The sequence below is a fragment of the Schistocerca cancellata genome, chromosome 11 (genome assembly GCF_023864275.1).
Source record: "Schistocerca cancellata isolate TAMUIC-IGC-003103 chromosome 11, iqSchCanc2.1, whole genome shotgun sequence".
Lineage (NCBI taxonomy): Eukaryota > Metazoa > Arthropoda > Insecta > Orthoptera > Acrididae > Schistocerca > Schistocerca cancellata.
In genome coordinates, this window is record NC_064636.1 from 122,620,670 (window position 1) to 122,637,150 (window position 16,481).

Below are 16,481 nucleotides of genomic sequence, written 5' to 3' on the forward strand. Positions count from 1 at the left end.
TCTCTGGGACAAAAACAAGTTAATCTAATCTACAGTGAGGGTTTTGATTTTGTGGTGGGAGAATGACTAATGCGTATGTCCAAGCCCTCAGTTTGTTGTGTATCTCTCATGTTTGGCATTATTGTATACAGAATTCCAGTTCTGAATGATTAACATCTCATAAGGCTTAATGTATCAGATGTCATTACAATACATTTTCACTCTTTTATACAATTCTTCTTTGGATATCCAGATTGTGAGAGTATGAATTAATGGTATTGTGTAGGTAATACAAATTTGCAGTAAGTTTTCAGAAATCTGATCTTGACTGTTGCAGTAAAGTGCTGTCAAAACTGAAATAATACTTTTTACTTAAGTTACTCTACCAGACCCTGTTAAAATATTGATCTACAGGAAATACAAAATTTCCTTTCCTGGGGAATGCTTTACCTGTGGATTCCACATTTTGCTTTTTTTTTGTCTCACACGAGTCAATAACACGAATCCTTTCGAAACACTTCATCTGTCAATGCCAGCTGCCTGCTTTGATCTTTTTGCAGTTTAATATCATGACAGTTAACTGTCTGAATAGGTAAGACTAATTCATGAACAAGACAAGATGAGCACTCAAAATGAAGGGCTAAGTCTTGCATATAACAACCTCAACATAGCAATGAGTGCACCTAACAGAGTTTTTCAGTGTTGCTTAACATAATAGAAAATAAACTGACTTGAGCTCTTTGAAAACAAAAAAACATATTTTATTCAAAAATGTTCATGTAGTATGCACAAGTGCTAATAGGCCCAAATGTAAGTAAATCTATACTTTTATTTAAATACACTGACAAAGTATCTGACGTGATTATTGTAAGCATATTGTATTCATGCCAAATATACCTCCGTGAAATGCTTCAATTGCAATACATATGTTTGAAGTGTACACTGGACAATGTTCCTGCATAAAAGTGATATGCTCCAAACTATGTATAAAATGTTTCAAAGTCAATGGCCAAAAACTAATTAAATGAAAAAAAGCCTATTTGCAATAGATGTGTACAAATTGAGGAAACTCATTTTTCTCTCACTAATGCCACAAAGCTAGGTCTCACCAAATTACTTAAGTTTCTTTGTATTCAAGTTGACCTGATACAGCACTGGCACTTTTTCATCATGATGCTACCAAGCATTAGTGATGGGGTATACTTGGAGAAGATACTCAACTATGTTCCATTTTTAGATCACCGCCAATACTCAAGGCATTTCAGTAAGTTTAAAGTCCCTAGAAAGTATTAACATTTTGCATACACACTACTACACTTCACAGCTTTCCATACTATGTATGAGACAGCAAGTATTTGTGCTCACAGTAGTGCCACAAATTGACATTTCGTGAGAAGGTAGGAGATGTGATACATGTATCACTTCAGATAAGTTTCCTATCCTGCCCCAAAATTAAAATACATTCTTACAAGATTACTGCACAGCTGTTTAATTTCTGTATGTTCTATGTAAGACACCTATGTTTATGAGACAGTAATATCACCTCAACAAAGACACATTACCATGCCACATGAGAGATTACCATATTTGTACATAAAATATATCCTAAAATGGTAGTAAGTGCTCGTCTTTGAGCTCATGGGTTTTCAACAAATTACTTAAAGGGTACAGGGAACAAAAGGAAGGAAGATAAGTTAAAACAAAAAAATGGTAACCAACACAAATGTATGTACATGTGAGATCAATTTTATTCTTACTTTTCCACAATGATATGGAACACTTAAAACATTGCAGCATTATAAAGAGAATGAATAAATATTTAACATGTCAGAGACTGAGCAGAAACTGAGATTGGAAATGGCAGGTAATCTGCCATGGCCTATTCAGTGGAACCAACAAACGTATTTGCCTAAAGGAATTTAGGGAACCCACATAAAATGTAAATCTGGATGTTCAAACAGGTGAAGGATCCCAATTCACCTGAATGCAAATTCGGTGCCATAACCACACTGCCATTTTCTCAGTAATTTAACATGTGACCACAAATACAAATGTATAAACTTTTTTATTTCATCCAAGAATATCTCAACATAATACAACAAACATCAATAATTCAAAATTTGGGTATACACACAATGTTTAAAGGATCTCTTTAAGGTTGGGACAGGTGGTCAGTCGTGGCCTTGATGAAAGAACCATCCCGGCATTTGCCTTAGCAATCCAGGAAAACCATGGAAAACCCGAATCAGGATGGCCAGACAGAGCGAACCCCATCCTCCCGAATGAGGTCAGTGCTGTTAATAGCTACACTGCCTCATTCGGTTGTTACCTATTGTACAATGTTCTGATTTACATGAAAATAGATCTTACCACTAGCAAAAATAATGATTAAATATATAACTTTAACATTTTTATCACTTTACACAAACAGACCACACAACACTTTGTTCACAGAACTTCAATAAACTGCCAGAGGCTGCTTCAGCAGTTGCTGCATATATGAGAATTTATCTGAAACAGAAGAGCAGGAAACAAACAGCTGAAATATCCTTGTCTAAAGACACTTTAGAAACAACATAAAAACTTGCAGCAACTACTTAGCTGACTCACATTAGTAGTAAACATATTCACTTAAGGCATGTCTAGCAATTAATTTAATATGTTCTTCAAACTTCTATATGTATGCTGATAAAACTACACTGTAGAGTGTGACCACAATGAAACTAACAATGTAAGGGATATCTTTTACACAAATTCTGGGATGTTAACATCTGAATAGCTGTTCTCTGCAAAACACTTTTTTATAGTTGGAGGGTCCAGCATGTGAAGCAAGATACTGAAACTTGTTAAAGACTTACTGAAATTTATCTTTTGATGCAGTTTTATATTTGAAGTTAACATTTAAATACCTCAGATAATGACTGACTTTTTCAGTAAACAAAATGTCCATGAAATCCTCTAATAATAATTCCATATCCCACAATGTAATTTTATTTTTTAAAGAGTGGAGCCCCTCCACACTGCCACTAGCAAAAGTTCCACAATCACCTCTGCATTGATTAGTTTTTTAATCAATACAGGTCCATCAGGAGATAGAAAATGGATGAAAAATGTAACAAGAATTGAGATTTTAAGGGCAGAGGGCAAAACATGTCATGGCAAGCACCAAGGGTAAAAAATCCTCCACAACTGTTGGACAGGTAGTAAGAGCAGTAGCGGATATCTTGCTGTCTGCAGCAGATCATGCAAGGGTAGGTCACATTAGTAAGTGGGTACCATGCAGTTTGATACTAGTGTTATAACCACCTGCACATCAGTACAAATGCATGTTGGAGCACATCAGGCTACAGTGGGAAAGGCCAGTTGCACCCTTTCTGTACTCCAACCTACTTACATTTAATGCCCGATTTAATAAAAATTATACTCTTCCATTTCTGGCACCCTTTCTAGAATACAAACTAGCAAAATTATGAGAATTTGTTGTGTTCCACCACAAAGATAGGAAAACTTCTGTGTTTTGCAAATGAAAATTAGTATTGAGCACAAGAGGTTTCACCAATTCACGTTTGGCATTTTCAGTGGTATTCCTTTCGGTCCCATTCAAAGAAACCATTTCTTCCAGTAAATATTTCTCAGCAGGTAACCTATACTGCAAGTCTACAAAGGCTGAAGTGTTATCATTACAATAAAACAATTTCAGTTAACATCTGAGGAAAATAGCATATATTAACAATAATACATGGATTAGTGTTAACACACATGAAACTGATGTCAGAATTATTTTAAGAAACTTGAAATTCAAAATAATTAAATGTCAGAATGGGTGCTACAGCTAACAATTTTTAAGTAAAGCAGAAAACAAAATGCTACTGTACTTACAAACTTTGAGGTGCCACATGCCTCGACACAGGCTACCAATAACCCACAAGTATTTTTGACATCTCATGCCTCACAGGTACTAAACTGGATTGCAATCTGATGATTGCTGCTATCAACATGAAATATAATATAGTTGTATCCAGTGACCAAATTTCAAAGCCGATACTGAAATTAAGTTCTAAGTTACAAATTCCAGTATTTACATATACATCACTGGTAATCCATTCACGTGTCATAACATTAAACTCAGTGCAAATGTACCTCGATTTCAAGTGAAAGGTCAAGTTTACCATTCTATGCAAAACACTATTATCTCATACTTCAAGTTTGCCTTTATAGGACTGTGTAACATTTGCTGCTGCTGGACGACTATCGGAGCCATAACTGGAACAAAGAGCTCCGAGTTACCACCTGCCAATATAAACAAACTTCAATTTTAAACTGAAGGTGAAATATGTCATATGTATTCAAACCACTACCACATTATTCTTCAAGCTTCTCGCATTATGGCTGTGTGATGTCTGCTGCTGCTGCAGCTGACTTCTGGAGCTGTAACAGGAACAAAGAGCTTTGAGTTACCATTTGCCAGTTTACTCTTATGGACTGTAACTGTACCTTCATTTTAAGTGAAAGGTGAAATTTGCCAAATGTGTATCCAAACCACTAGTACCTTATTCTTCAAGTTTCCCATTTTATAACTGTGTGACATCTGCTGCTGGTGACTGACTTCTGGAGCTATAACTGGAACAAAGTGCTCTGACTTACTGACTGACAATATACATTAAACACTCAACACAAAACCACTAGTACTCTTTTAATGTAGCATAACAAATATATGATATGCCCTATAGTTATATCTCCATTTTAAGGGAGAGATCAAATCTGCCAAAAATGTACCCAAACTAGAATTACCTTACTGTTATAATATCCCAAGTATTAAACGGAGACTCATCTGCTGGTGTTGGTGTGCCTCTCGAATCCACTACTGAAACAAACATCTAAGATAAGAAAAGCATATTTTGGGACCAGTAATCTCTCATTAAATACAATAAATAACACGTACCCTGTAACAGGAAATTCAGGAGTTAGTACTGTTCATATTTAGAAATATAAGTTTCTCAACTTTGGACGCCTTCAGCCGTGTTCGCCTTTCAGTTATAATGATACCAGTTTTAGAAAATATTCTTTCGCACGGCACAGAAGTGGCCACTATATTGAATTTTTCCCTCACCACTTTAGCAATATTTGGGAAAATATATTGATTTTCACGCCACCATGCAAGTGGATCCTCACTTCTACTAATAACTGGGCTGTCCATATACCTTTGTACTTCCACAATAGCAGCTGACTGAGGAGTGCCCCGGGGCTGTGTAGATTTTACAATTGCATCATAGACACCCCATACTGACAAGGGATCAGTGGTGGTTGAAGTTTAATGGCTCTGGCCTGTGTTTGTCAGTCTTCTGTCACCCATCTTTTGTGCTACTAGTTCAATAAGCTGTTTCTTTGCATTATCTGCTGCAACTCAGCTTTCAAACACAAGAGATTTAAAGCGTGGATCTAGTAGAGTGGCTACTCCTATAGATTTGCTCATCTCTACATTGTGGAAACGGTCCTTCAGACCTTTTGTTAATTCTTCAATGATAGTCTTTGTCACACTGTTAAATGGCATTTTCAAAAGTTCTGCACACACTGATAATAATCCCCTTGTCAGAACAATAACCTGAAAATTGGAATAAGTTCAATATAACACAAACAGTACAATATCTCAGAAATGATTATGCCATAATACCACAGCTAACATTTTAGCAAGAAAAAAGCTGCTTAACTTACTTGGCTGCCAGTAGGATATGACTCAGCACTAAGCTGTGTTGAAAGCTGTGCAAATGGCTTCAACAAAGAGCAGAGTTCTGAGCAGATGTTCCATTCCTCGTCTGTCAGTTGTTCAAAATCAACTGTGAATAGTACAAGTGAAGTCTTCACTGCATCTTTAATTTCAACTATTCGCTCCAACATACACAGAGTAGAGTTCCACCTTGTTGGCACCTCCTGCACCAGTTATAACATGACCTGCCCCATTATTTTCTTGGTATGTCAGCAGTCTTTCTGTTGCCTTGCAGCTTCTCTTGAAGAATGCTACAATAGTTTTGACTTTCTGCTGAATTGACACAAAATGTTTTAGTGCATTCTGCACAATAAGATTTAGTGTATGTGCATAGCACCCAAAGTGTTTCCACCGTAAAATGGGTACTGCATTTTTAATATTTGGTGCATTATCCGTCACAACCAGCAAAACTTTATCTGTCAGCCTGAAGTTATCTGTCGTGCCTATTAGAGTTGCCGACAGATTCGGAGCAGTATGTGCACCAGACAATTGGGAACATCCTAACAACACCGATTGCAAGGTGAAATCTTCAGACACAAAATGCCCTGTCACCGCCATGTAACCTTCATTTGCTGCCGATGTCCAGCAATCTGTGGTCAAACAAACTGTCTGCGCAGCTGACAGTTTGTCTACTACTTTCTCCTTTGCTGCTGTGTATGCTGCTTGCAGCATTACATCTGAAATGTGCTTCCTGCTTGATAACTCATAACCAGGATTAAGGGCCCGCACAAAACCCCGAAACCCCGAATCTTCAACGACTGAAAATGGTTGGAAGTTTTTAGTGAACAGCTGAAGAAGTTGCCCATCTATCTTCCTTTTCTGATTCACTCCGATCCTTTTGGAGAGGTACAATGTCACAGAACTTTGAACACCTTGCTGCATTGATGGGGCTGGAGCAGCTCGCTCCTCTTCCACACTACTGGTGCCAAGGATCACCTCTACAGGAAGGGTTTCACCTACAGAAAAATAGGTTTCATATCAGCATAAGCACAATAGAAATGATGCCATATTTTTGGTGATATATATTACATTGTTTGCGTACAGTATTCTACATGGTACTTGCAGCTTGAATATTTACTTCATACAAGTTGACAATTGACTCAGTTTTAGTAATGACTATAGCTTCAAGTTTCTTCTTTAATCCTAGCAACACCAACACATTTTCGTTTTCAATAATGTGTATTGGGGAGAAGGGAGGGTACTGTATTTCCACCCTAAAAAAATATCTTAATTGTTGTTGACATATCATGTTTTAAACAAATACTGATGTATAAGTAGGGCCCTGAACTTCAAAATATTCAATATGACTGTCACTGTGGAAAGTCACATGTACTATTAACGTGTCAAATTTTTGGGTTAAGTTTCACCACAAAATTTAAAACATTTATTGAATTCAGTTGAAGACTCCATTAAAAACAATTATCCTTTTCAAAATTTTAAAATATGAAACAGTATCTAATTCCCTCTCCCCCCCCCCCCTGGCATCGTCAGGGTTAGAAACAAATGATACACAGGAATGAGCACTGATACAATCTGCTATCCGATTAGTTACTAATAATTGCGAGACGACAGTTCATATATCACATAGTGGCATATTATTAGCACTATCGTTATTACACCTGTAACAATAACTTCGAATTAAATAATTAAGTATCCCGGCACCATATGCAACATAATTTAATGTTTGAAAATGTCAAGGCAAACAGGTGCGGTGGTATCGACAGCTTAAGTAGTCAAGACAAATGAAAACTTGCGTGTAAAAATGCACAAAGCACCACACTGTATAGCATGCTCTTATCTTAAAAAAATTAATAAAATAAAAAAATAAATGATTATGCATGCACTGAAATAACCGTAATTGCAATAAATATATTTTTTTCATTACTCACCCAAATCTAGCTCCGAAGGTCTTTGTGAAGAGAAATTCACAATTAAATGTGATTTCTGGAGATGTTTCTTTAAATTCGTCGTCGTCGATTTGTACGATAATTTCTTACCGCACAAAGTACATTTCGCAAACTCTCGATCAAGAATTTCGAAATATGACCACATTTCGCTTGTCCTCGACCTCTTCATGTTGGCAACTATTGGTAGTAATAGCAACAACACAAAGGAAAACAAGAACGCGGAACGAAAGTCAGTACCCTCTAACGCAACCAAAGGCCGGAAAGAGAGTGACACCTGTTCCGGAACACCAAGAATTGCAGAGAAATGAGACGATAGATTCACGTTATTTGCCATCCCCTCTCCCCAATGGCCCACCGTCATTTCCGTAGCAGTACGAAAATATTTGTTCGCTCCAGTTACTATCCTCTCTGGAAATATCACCTGGAACTACGACCTTTAACTGGAGTCACCGAGTCAGGAACGTCTAGACACACAGTTATTCCGTTACCAGCTTCCAGGATACCTGTGGTGGTAGCCCGATAACTGCCAGAGAACTAGATCTACGAGCCAATAACGATAACTGCCAGAGGAGAATACCGGTCTCTGACAGTTATTTCCATAGTCGCTCGAATTCCTTAGTAACTCTCCTTGTACTACGCGTCCAAGCTAAATTAACACGTGAGGCGGTGGCTCAAGGGATCGACTGTACTTTTTAATGCCTGTACTGCAGCTCCTATCAGCCACGGCTCGGGCATTAACTTTATTTAATTGTTTATGCTAAAAGTAACGAAGGCTCACGAAGTAGTACACAGTTCTTATCAACAGATGGCACGCAGTCTCACAGTTATTCCCATGGTCTACAGAACGCCTTCCAAATGCGCAGTACGATCTTCGGTCAACAGATGGCGCGAGGCACTGTTGACACTAAACAGTTATTGAAATAACTGCCAGAATCAGAGGAACGGTTATCGCAGTAACCGTTACTTCTCAGTAACCGGTTATTTCTCTCAGTTACGTTATTTTTTGCCACCTCTAATTTGTAGCGAGTCGCGTCCAGTGTGACGTTCTGCGTTGGGATTTCGTGCTGCTGTTTCTGCGCCGAGAATTTCTTCTGCTACACCCACACCCTTAATAAGGTAAGGACGACTGTTTTCATGCGTGCCCACAGTATTTAATTATTTTCTTTGTTTTCTTTTGGTTTGTTTCTGCAAAGTCATGGTAGCTGTAAGGTTTCATTTAGGTTCACTATGGAGACTATCGCGTATAAAACAAACCGCGTTCGTTTATTACGCTCTCAAAATACTAACGAATTTCATATTACAAATCTTGATATTTTAAAGTCCTACCGACATTCCTATTAATTCTGCTGTTCTACGGACTTTAGGCATGAGTGAAAAGCATAGGGTCGGACGAGATTTCTACTCGTATTCACGCCATTTTGTTGAATTTTTCTTTCCCGAAATGTAGGTTCGTATTTGTGAACATGTGCTCCATAAAAGGATTATTCTCCTTGTTAGGAATAACAGAACAGAATGACAGAACACTGCTTGTGCAAGTAGATAAGATGCTATGGCAACTTCGACTGTTGAGGAATTAAACAATTACTTTACGTCAGGATACTGCGTAGACCTAGGGACAGTCTGATCCTACTCCTAATGGCTTGAAATCAAACCAAGCGAGACGCATTTTGACAGTTCCATAGTGGAGCATTGAATCAGATATTTCCCGAAGCAGTCAGCTCCACGAAAACTGCAGAATTTAGTACAACTAATCTGTTCGCGTCTTTCCCCCAGTCCTGCATTAGCAATCGTCAGCACGTTGAGTCACGCAAATGTGCTTTAGTGCAGAACGCTGTTCCATTTAATTTCGATATCTTCACTTTTCTAGAGAAATGTTTTAGGTGACAAGGTAGTCTGTTGGGTAGTCAGTAAGACAGTTAATGTTCTATATGTGTAAGTGCAGAAATGAATGAATTCTTACGTTGACCTAAAATTGATCCTCTTGCTAGAAAAGTTGTCAAAATTCCCGGCGTTAGGGGCTTAGTCTTCACTTCTGTTAATAATCGTGCATCTCCAGGCAGTGACTGTGCCGTACACTTACCAAAAAAGTAGTCGGTTTTCTGATAAGGGGGTATCTGGATGTGTGAAGCAGTGCCCCACGTAAAGGACCAGTACTCAAACATTTTTGCAGTAAAACCAGCCATCCTCAGAATCCTTTCTGACAAATGTTTGTCATTGCTCAGAACGATATCAAAATACAGAGTATCAGTTACAAATCTCACTGCAGAACACAACTATTGTATATATTCTTGATGGAACAGTCCATAGCTGTACTTTCGGTTCATAGCGTGCACGTTGGACACTACGAACAGGCATTTCACCTGTGGACTGTTCCATAAGCTGGGAGAAACTGAAGATTCACATACATGATGTTGTCAAACCAAACGGGTGCTCCTGAGTAATACTTAATTACGACAAATAAAGAATTGTTAAACTGTTGTGGCTTTAAGAAGAACGCATTGTTACATCTGTAGTTGCCTACAGTAGAAAGTGTGTTGCTGTTGCGTAGAGAAAGGAATACACAGTTTATATCACAGCAAGCGGATCTCTTGACATTAATACGTTAAGAGTAATTTCATCGTCTTTTGTGGAAGTAAATGAAATATAGCAATGCAGGTGGTTGTAGACAAACTTCCACAAAGAAGGGCCGATACGATAGCCACCTCCTCACCTCCCTGAAATATGGATTGTGTTGACAAATTGGTCTGCATACATACATACGTACATACATACATACATACATTGATCCTTGTTGCATAGAGCATTAATACATTTCGTAATGATGTGGGATGTGTCACTTTAACATGAGTTTCCTTTATACAAAATAGTAAATACTTTTATAGTTAATACTTCATGTCTAAAGATTCATCTATTCAGTAGGAGCTGTCATTCAGCAATACTTTTATTTTCTTTTAAATGTTCTTTAGATATCTGCCGGATTTTTAATGCTATTTGGCAAACGACCAAATATTTTTGTGGCAGCATAATTCACACCTTTTTGTGACAAAGTGAGATTTAATCCAGAGTAGTGAAGATCTTCGTTTCTTCTAGTGTTGTAGCTATGCACTTTGCTGTTATTTTTGAATTGGGGTGAGTCATTGACAAATGTCATAAATGAATATATGTACTGCGAAGGTACTGTGAATATCTCAAGTTCATTAAATAAATGTCCGCAAGGTCATCGTCGGTGGGCTCCAGCTGTTAGCCTGATGCTATGAATACTTTTCCTCTTAGTGACGAACTGCCCCCAAATACGATACCATGTGTAAGCAGTGAATGAAAATAGGCATAGTAGGCTAATTTAATGATGTTCATCACCAATATTTTGCAATAAACCCAGTAGCATAAGTAGCTCAACCTAATCATTTCAGCAGATCATTGATGTTTCTTCAAATTCAATTTCTCATCAGTGTACACATCCAGAAATTTTTAATACTCTGCCTTAGCAATAGACTTCCTTTCATAGCCTATATTTATCAATGGTGTTACGCCATTTACTGCACAGAATTGCATACACTTTTTTCTCAAAATTTAATGAGAGTCCATTTGCAGAGAACCACTTAATAATTTTGTGAAAGACATTATTTACAATTTCCTTGAGTGTGATTACTGTACTTGTATCATTAGCAAAAAGAACTAGCTTTGCATGCATTCATGATTCACACCATCAAAAGCTTTTGAGAGGTGACAAAATATCCTAATGGGTGATGTTTGGTTATTCAGTGCATTTAATATTTGATCAGTGAAAGCATATTTATAGCATTTTCTCTTAAAAAGCCTTTCTGAAAACCAAATTGACATTTTGTTAGTACTTCATTTTTACAGGTACGTGATGCTACTCCTGAATACATTACCTTTTCAAGACTTTTGAATAAAGCTATCAGAAGTGAGACTGGCTGGTAGTTGTTAGCATCAGACCTATCCCCATTTTGGAAATACGCAAGCGTCCGATCCCGCCCATCTGCTTTGACGTCACAAATATGGCGGAAACGACCATAAACCACGATTCCAATATGGCGCATATAAAGTCGTTACGTACACATTATGAGGACGAAAATACATCGAAAAACAAACACACACACTTTCCACAAAAAGCCTAATGAGACTAACGGGACAAGCGCGGGAAATGGGGTGTTTTTGGGTGGGGGCAAACTAAATATAAACTAATTTAGACACCCACCCCAATACAAAACAACACAAAACTCTCCAAATACCACTAAACACAATATCATCTGGAATCGGACACTTCCCTTGACCTATATAGCTCAACAGCGCTCCCGATCCCATAAATTAGGATCAAACACTTTCCTTGGCCTATATAGCTCGAAAAACATCTCCCGATACCAATACCAACATACGCAGCCACACATTGGGATCGAACACTTCCCTTGACCTGTGCACTGTTAATTTTATCCGTCATATCCATTCCTGAACAAAAACAACAACCGATTAATTTTACTAAAATTACCACACGATGTACAGCGAACACTAAATTAACTTTCACACAAAATCGTTAACTCACTGAAACGAATTCCACCACAAACACAGCCGACACTCGAACAATTCTGGATAATGATCAAAAGCAAACTGAGCCCATTACACCACACGAACGAAAACCCTGAACACACCACCAGAGCACAACAAACCACAACACGACGACATCTACAAACACGCCACATTCACAAACCAAACTCCGCGCCGTCGTGACGTCACACACGACACCCTTACGTCACGGGTCAAAGCCGACGCGTGAGATCGGACGCTTCTGTCGACCCCTCGTTTTTACGCAGTTTTTGAACAACAGCGTATTTCAGTCTATCAGGAAAAATACATATGTGGCTGAGACTCCTACTTATTTGTTGGGAACAAGCTTTCAGTACTCCGTAGCACAGCGAGAGGTCTAGGTTGGTGTGGAGTAAGGTGGTATGGCTGTGAGACGGGTAAGACAATGAACGTGAATGCGAAATAAAGGGTGGGGCTACGGGGTTCGTATGTAGCATGTACTTCATCATAAGAGCAAACCAGATGTAAACAAACGCAAGCGGGATGATCGGTCAGCAGCCGTAGCTCTCTTAAACTGGTGGTGCTCCGCTCTTGGAAGTAGGTCCAACTTAAGTGTTCGGTAGCTTGTTAGTATGTCAGTGCGGAAGAACCTTTCAGACATTCTGACGTATTAACAGCCATCAACGTCTATCTTAATCGTACTTTACCTACGTAACTTTTATCTTAAATTGTGTACAGTCAGTGTCTCTGTAACCAGTACTTGTGCTCTGATTGTCTCGCTGTTCATACGTACCGCGAAAATGGACGACACTGCTTCCTGCTTCGTAGTGAAACACGCGCGTGGAACACCGTTAACGGCGAGAAACAAGTAGTTAATGTTCTTCACAAGATTACAGACAAAAATCAGCTTTTGACTTTTTTCGATTAGGACTATGTATCAGAAATAAGGGAGGTGTTAACTACATGCGTGGCGTGATAGACAGGGTCGTAGACTGACCATCGTGTGTGCCGGCGGGCGGTGGTTCTACACTCCACGTGGTGCGTAATTTTCTTTGTTCGGTTTGAATACCTAAAGCATATAAATATGAAACTCATCACATCTACGTATACATCTATATGGTTACTCTGCAATTCACACTCAAGTGCTGGGCAGAGGGTTCATCGAACCATTTTCATACTACTTCTCTACCATTCCACTCTCGAATGGCGCGTGGGAAAAAGGAACACCTATATCTTTCCGTTCGAGCTCTGATTTCTCTTATTTTAATATCATGATCATTTCTTCCTACGTAGTTGGGAGTCGACAAAATATTTACACATTCGGGAGAGAAAGTTGGAGATTGAAATTTCGTAAATAGATATCTCCTCAATCAAGACTGCCTTTGATTCAGTGACTTTCACCCCAACTCGCGTATCATATCAGTTACACTCTCACCCCTATTTCGCAATAACACGAAATGAGCTGCCCTTCCTTGAACTTTTTCGATGTCCTCCGTCAATCCTACCTGGTAAGGATCCCATACCGCGCAGCAATATTCCAGCAGAGGATGGACAAGTGTGATGTAGGCTGTCTCTTTAGTGTCCTGCCAACAAAGCGCAGTCTGTTTCGCCTTCCACACAATATTATCTATGTGGTCTTCCCAATTTAAGTTGCTCGTAATTGTAATTCCTAGGTATTTAGTCGAATTGACAGTCCTAAGATTTGTGCGATTTATCGTATACCCAAAATTACTCGGATTTCTTTTAGTACCCATGTGGATGACCTCGCACTTTTCTTTGCTTAGTGCCAATTTTCACTTTTCTTGCCATACAGAAATTCTCTCTGGGTCATTTTGTAGTTGGAATTGATCGTCTGATGACTTTAATAGACTGTAAATTACAGCGTCATCTGCAGACAATCTAAGGGGGCTGCTCAGATATCTCCTAGATCATGTATGTAAACCAGGAACAGCAGAGGGCCTATGACACTATCTTGTGGAACGCCTGATATCACTTCCTTTCCGCTCGATGATTTACCGTCTATCGCCACGAACTGTGACCTCTCTCGGAGAGGAAATCACGAATCCAATCACACAACTGAGACGATACTCCATACGCACGCAATTTGATTAATAGTCGCTTGTGAGGAACGGTATCGAAAACTGTATGGAAATCTAGGAATATCGAATCGATATGAGATCCCTTGTCGACAGCACTCATTACTTCATGGGAATAAAGAACGATATTTTCTGAAGCCGTGTTGGTTATGTATCAATAAGTCATTTTGTTCAAAGTGATTCATAATGTTAAAGTACAGTATGTGCTCCAAAACCCTACTGCAAATTGAGGTAGTGATACAGGTCTGTAATTAAATCGGTTACTCGTATTTCCTTTCTTGAATATTGGTGTGACCTTTGCTACTTTCCAGTCTTTAGGAACAGACCTTTCGTCAAGTGAGCGGTTGTATATGATTCATAAGAAAGGCGGTGTTGTCTGCATACTCTGAAAGCAACCTGATTGCTATATCATCTGGACCTGCACACTTGCGTTAGTTAAGTGATTTGTTTCGCAACACCAATCTACTTTAGTCACTCACGCTAACAACTGTTCTGGTTTCGAATTCTGGAATATTTACTTCGTCTTCTTTCGTGAAGGAATTACGGAAAACTGTTTTTAGTAACTCCGCTTCGGTGGCACTATCATCGGTAAGGCTGCGTTCACAGTGGCGGCCGGGCCGCGCCGAGCCTGGCCCGGCCGCCGCCCGCTTCGATATCAAACACGTGGTTCTGAACTGCGGTGTTCACAGTGGCGGCCGGGCCGGGCTGCGCCGACACGGCGTGAGCCTGCCGGAGCCGAGCCGACGACATCCCGAGTGTTTAATGTTGCCGGCAGTACACGCATCACTCGCCTCCCTTCTGCTTTTATCTCAAGTGACTGCACAAGCCTTTTATTTCAAGACGTTACCTCACATTTCACAATCAGTGAGGAAAAATTACGTTTATTACAATCATACTTGCGAAATTACTTTTATTTCATTTATGTAATCTACCGTATTTACATGCATTTACAACAATAGCTTTCCAGCGATAGCGGCACTGCCGCCACTGAATAGATAGCATTTTCTTGTAAACGGAGACAGATATGAGTGAGTGTCACTGAGGGACGGAAATGTGTGCCTACCAGATGCCAATGCATTGTAAAGTCATGCTGTGGCACGTTACTATAAGCTGTTGTCTGTGACATCTTTGTGCGATGTTCTTACTTTAATGAATGCAGAATAACATATACATGACATTAACTTGTGGCCATCAATTTGTTATCAGAAATTCGGCTAGTATGGCAGTAATGATACAGTTTCCAGATTATGGAACGAAGTAACCAAGGAGTGTGTTTCAGATAGTACAGACAAATATAAATTATTTTCCTTTATAATTTTTTTGTTTTATTTACGATGAAACGAGATACACAAAAATACAATAAATAGCTAAGTACTTTCAATTCCTAAATTTATTTTCGAAAGGTTTTTTAATTATTTTAGGTTGCTTTTTAAAGCGAAATATTCAACAAAAGTGTTCCTGACAGTTTTCGAACGTAATGTGGAATTTCTGTTGAATGTGGCACCAGCTTTCTGCATATCAGCATTGTTACAAAACTTTGCAGCTTCAACATTGCATCCATCTCTGTCAATGACAACATTATGAAGTAGACAAATGCACTTGACTCAGTCAAAGGGCATTACCACAAAACTCTTCGCCTATAAATCTGTCTATCTTACAAGGTAATGAAAAGAATTCTGTGAGGTCATCAGTGGCTCCACATGATGAACCATCACCACTGCCAAGCGCTGCATCATGAAGAAAAAAGTTGGAAAATTCTGAAGGAGTATTTCTGCGATTCTTCGTTGAAGGCACAGCAAGACATTACTCAAAATGACGAAGCTAATTACTTCCTAATGATTCTCAGGACTCCCATAAACTCTTCCTCTCAGACGAAAGCGTTTGTGAAATTTAAAATGCAAAAACATGACTACAATTAATTGGAGGTAGTGCATGCTGTCCAAAGTTCTACTGCAAACCAAAAAGTGTGTACTAACTTGCTTTATCGTTATACACAACTTTTCTTCTGCTGTTATACTTCTGCGAAAATTTTGTTCTGTTTCGAAATTTTGTCTTGAATGTTCTGCAGCACATACTGAAAAGTATTATGATTCATTCTGTAATCTGAATAAAAAATTTTCAGGGTAGTTTTTAAAAAGTTCATGTAAAGATAAAAACTCTCCTAAATGTCTGTCGCTATTTATGGGATGAATC

The 16,481-nt window shown here is 38.7% G+C and overlaps 2 protein-coding genes and 1 long non-coding RNA gene across 4 annotated transcripts in view; 1 reads left to right on the plus strand and 2 right to left on the minus strand.

Annotated features, from left to right (window-relative positions):
* Positions 1-4,394: 4,394 nt before the first annotated feature.
* LOC126108576 (uncharacterized) lies at positions 4,395-5,272 on the minus strand. Of its 2 annotated transcripts, none has more exons than XR_007523557.1 (4): positions 4,922-5,272; positions 4,771-4,843; positions 4,529-4,599; positions 4,395-4,407 (listed from the first exon to the last, which is right to left on the minus strand). It is a non-coding gene; the product is annotated as an uncharacterized LOC126108576 (long non-coding RNA). The 2 variants fall into 2 exon arrangements; XR_007523556.1 differs by having other exon boundaries at positions 4,771-4,840; positions 4,922-5,266.
* Positions 5,273-5,383: 111 nt separating this feature from the next.
* Positions 5,384-7,955, minus strand: LOC126108314 (E3 SUMO-protein ligase ZBED1-like). Its single transcript, XM_049913534.1, has 4 exons — positions 7,633-7,955; positions 5,905-6,699; positions 5,692-5,813; positions 5,384-5,581 (listed from the first exon to the last, which is right to left on the minus strand). The coding sequence occupies exons 1-4, from the start codon at positions 7,817-7,819 to the stop codon at positions 5,384-5,386; spliced, it is 1,302 nt and encodes a 433-aa protein (XP_049769491.1). The 5' UTR covers positions 7,820-7,955.
* A 716-nt stretch (positions 7,956-8,671) lies between these two features.
* LOC126108315 (TD and POZ domain-containing protein 1-like) overlaps positions 8,672-16,481 on the plus strand; it is a 67,779-nt gene continuing 59,969 nt past the window's right edge. Inside the window, exon 1 of the mRNA XM_049913535.1 lies at positions 8,672-8,766. The gene's annotated coding sequence lies outside the window, so the exon portion shown is untranslated. The remainder of the gene's footprint in view (positions 8,767-16,481) is intronic.

Bases quoted from the DNA above. Each gene is read 5' to 3' on its own strand.
- LOC126108314 (XM_049913534.1), bottom strand. From the start codon at position 7,819: ATGAAGAGGTCGAGGACAAGCGAAATGTGGTCATATTTCGAAATTCTT. The intron at 5,814-5,904 runs GTGCCAACAAGG...TACTATTCACAG, and splicing joins TGTTATAACTGGTGCAGGAG to TTGATTTTGAACAACTGACA. The intron at 5,582-5,691 runs GTAAGTTAAGCA...TCCAATTTTCAG, and splicing joins CATATCCTACTGGCAGCCAA to GTTATTGTTCTGACAAGGGG.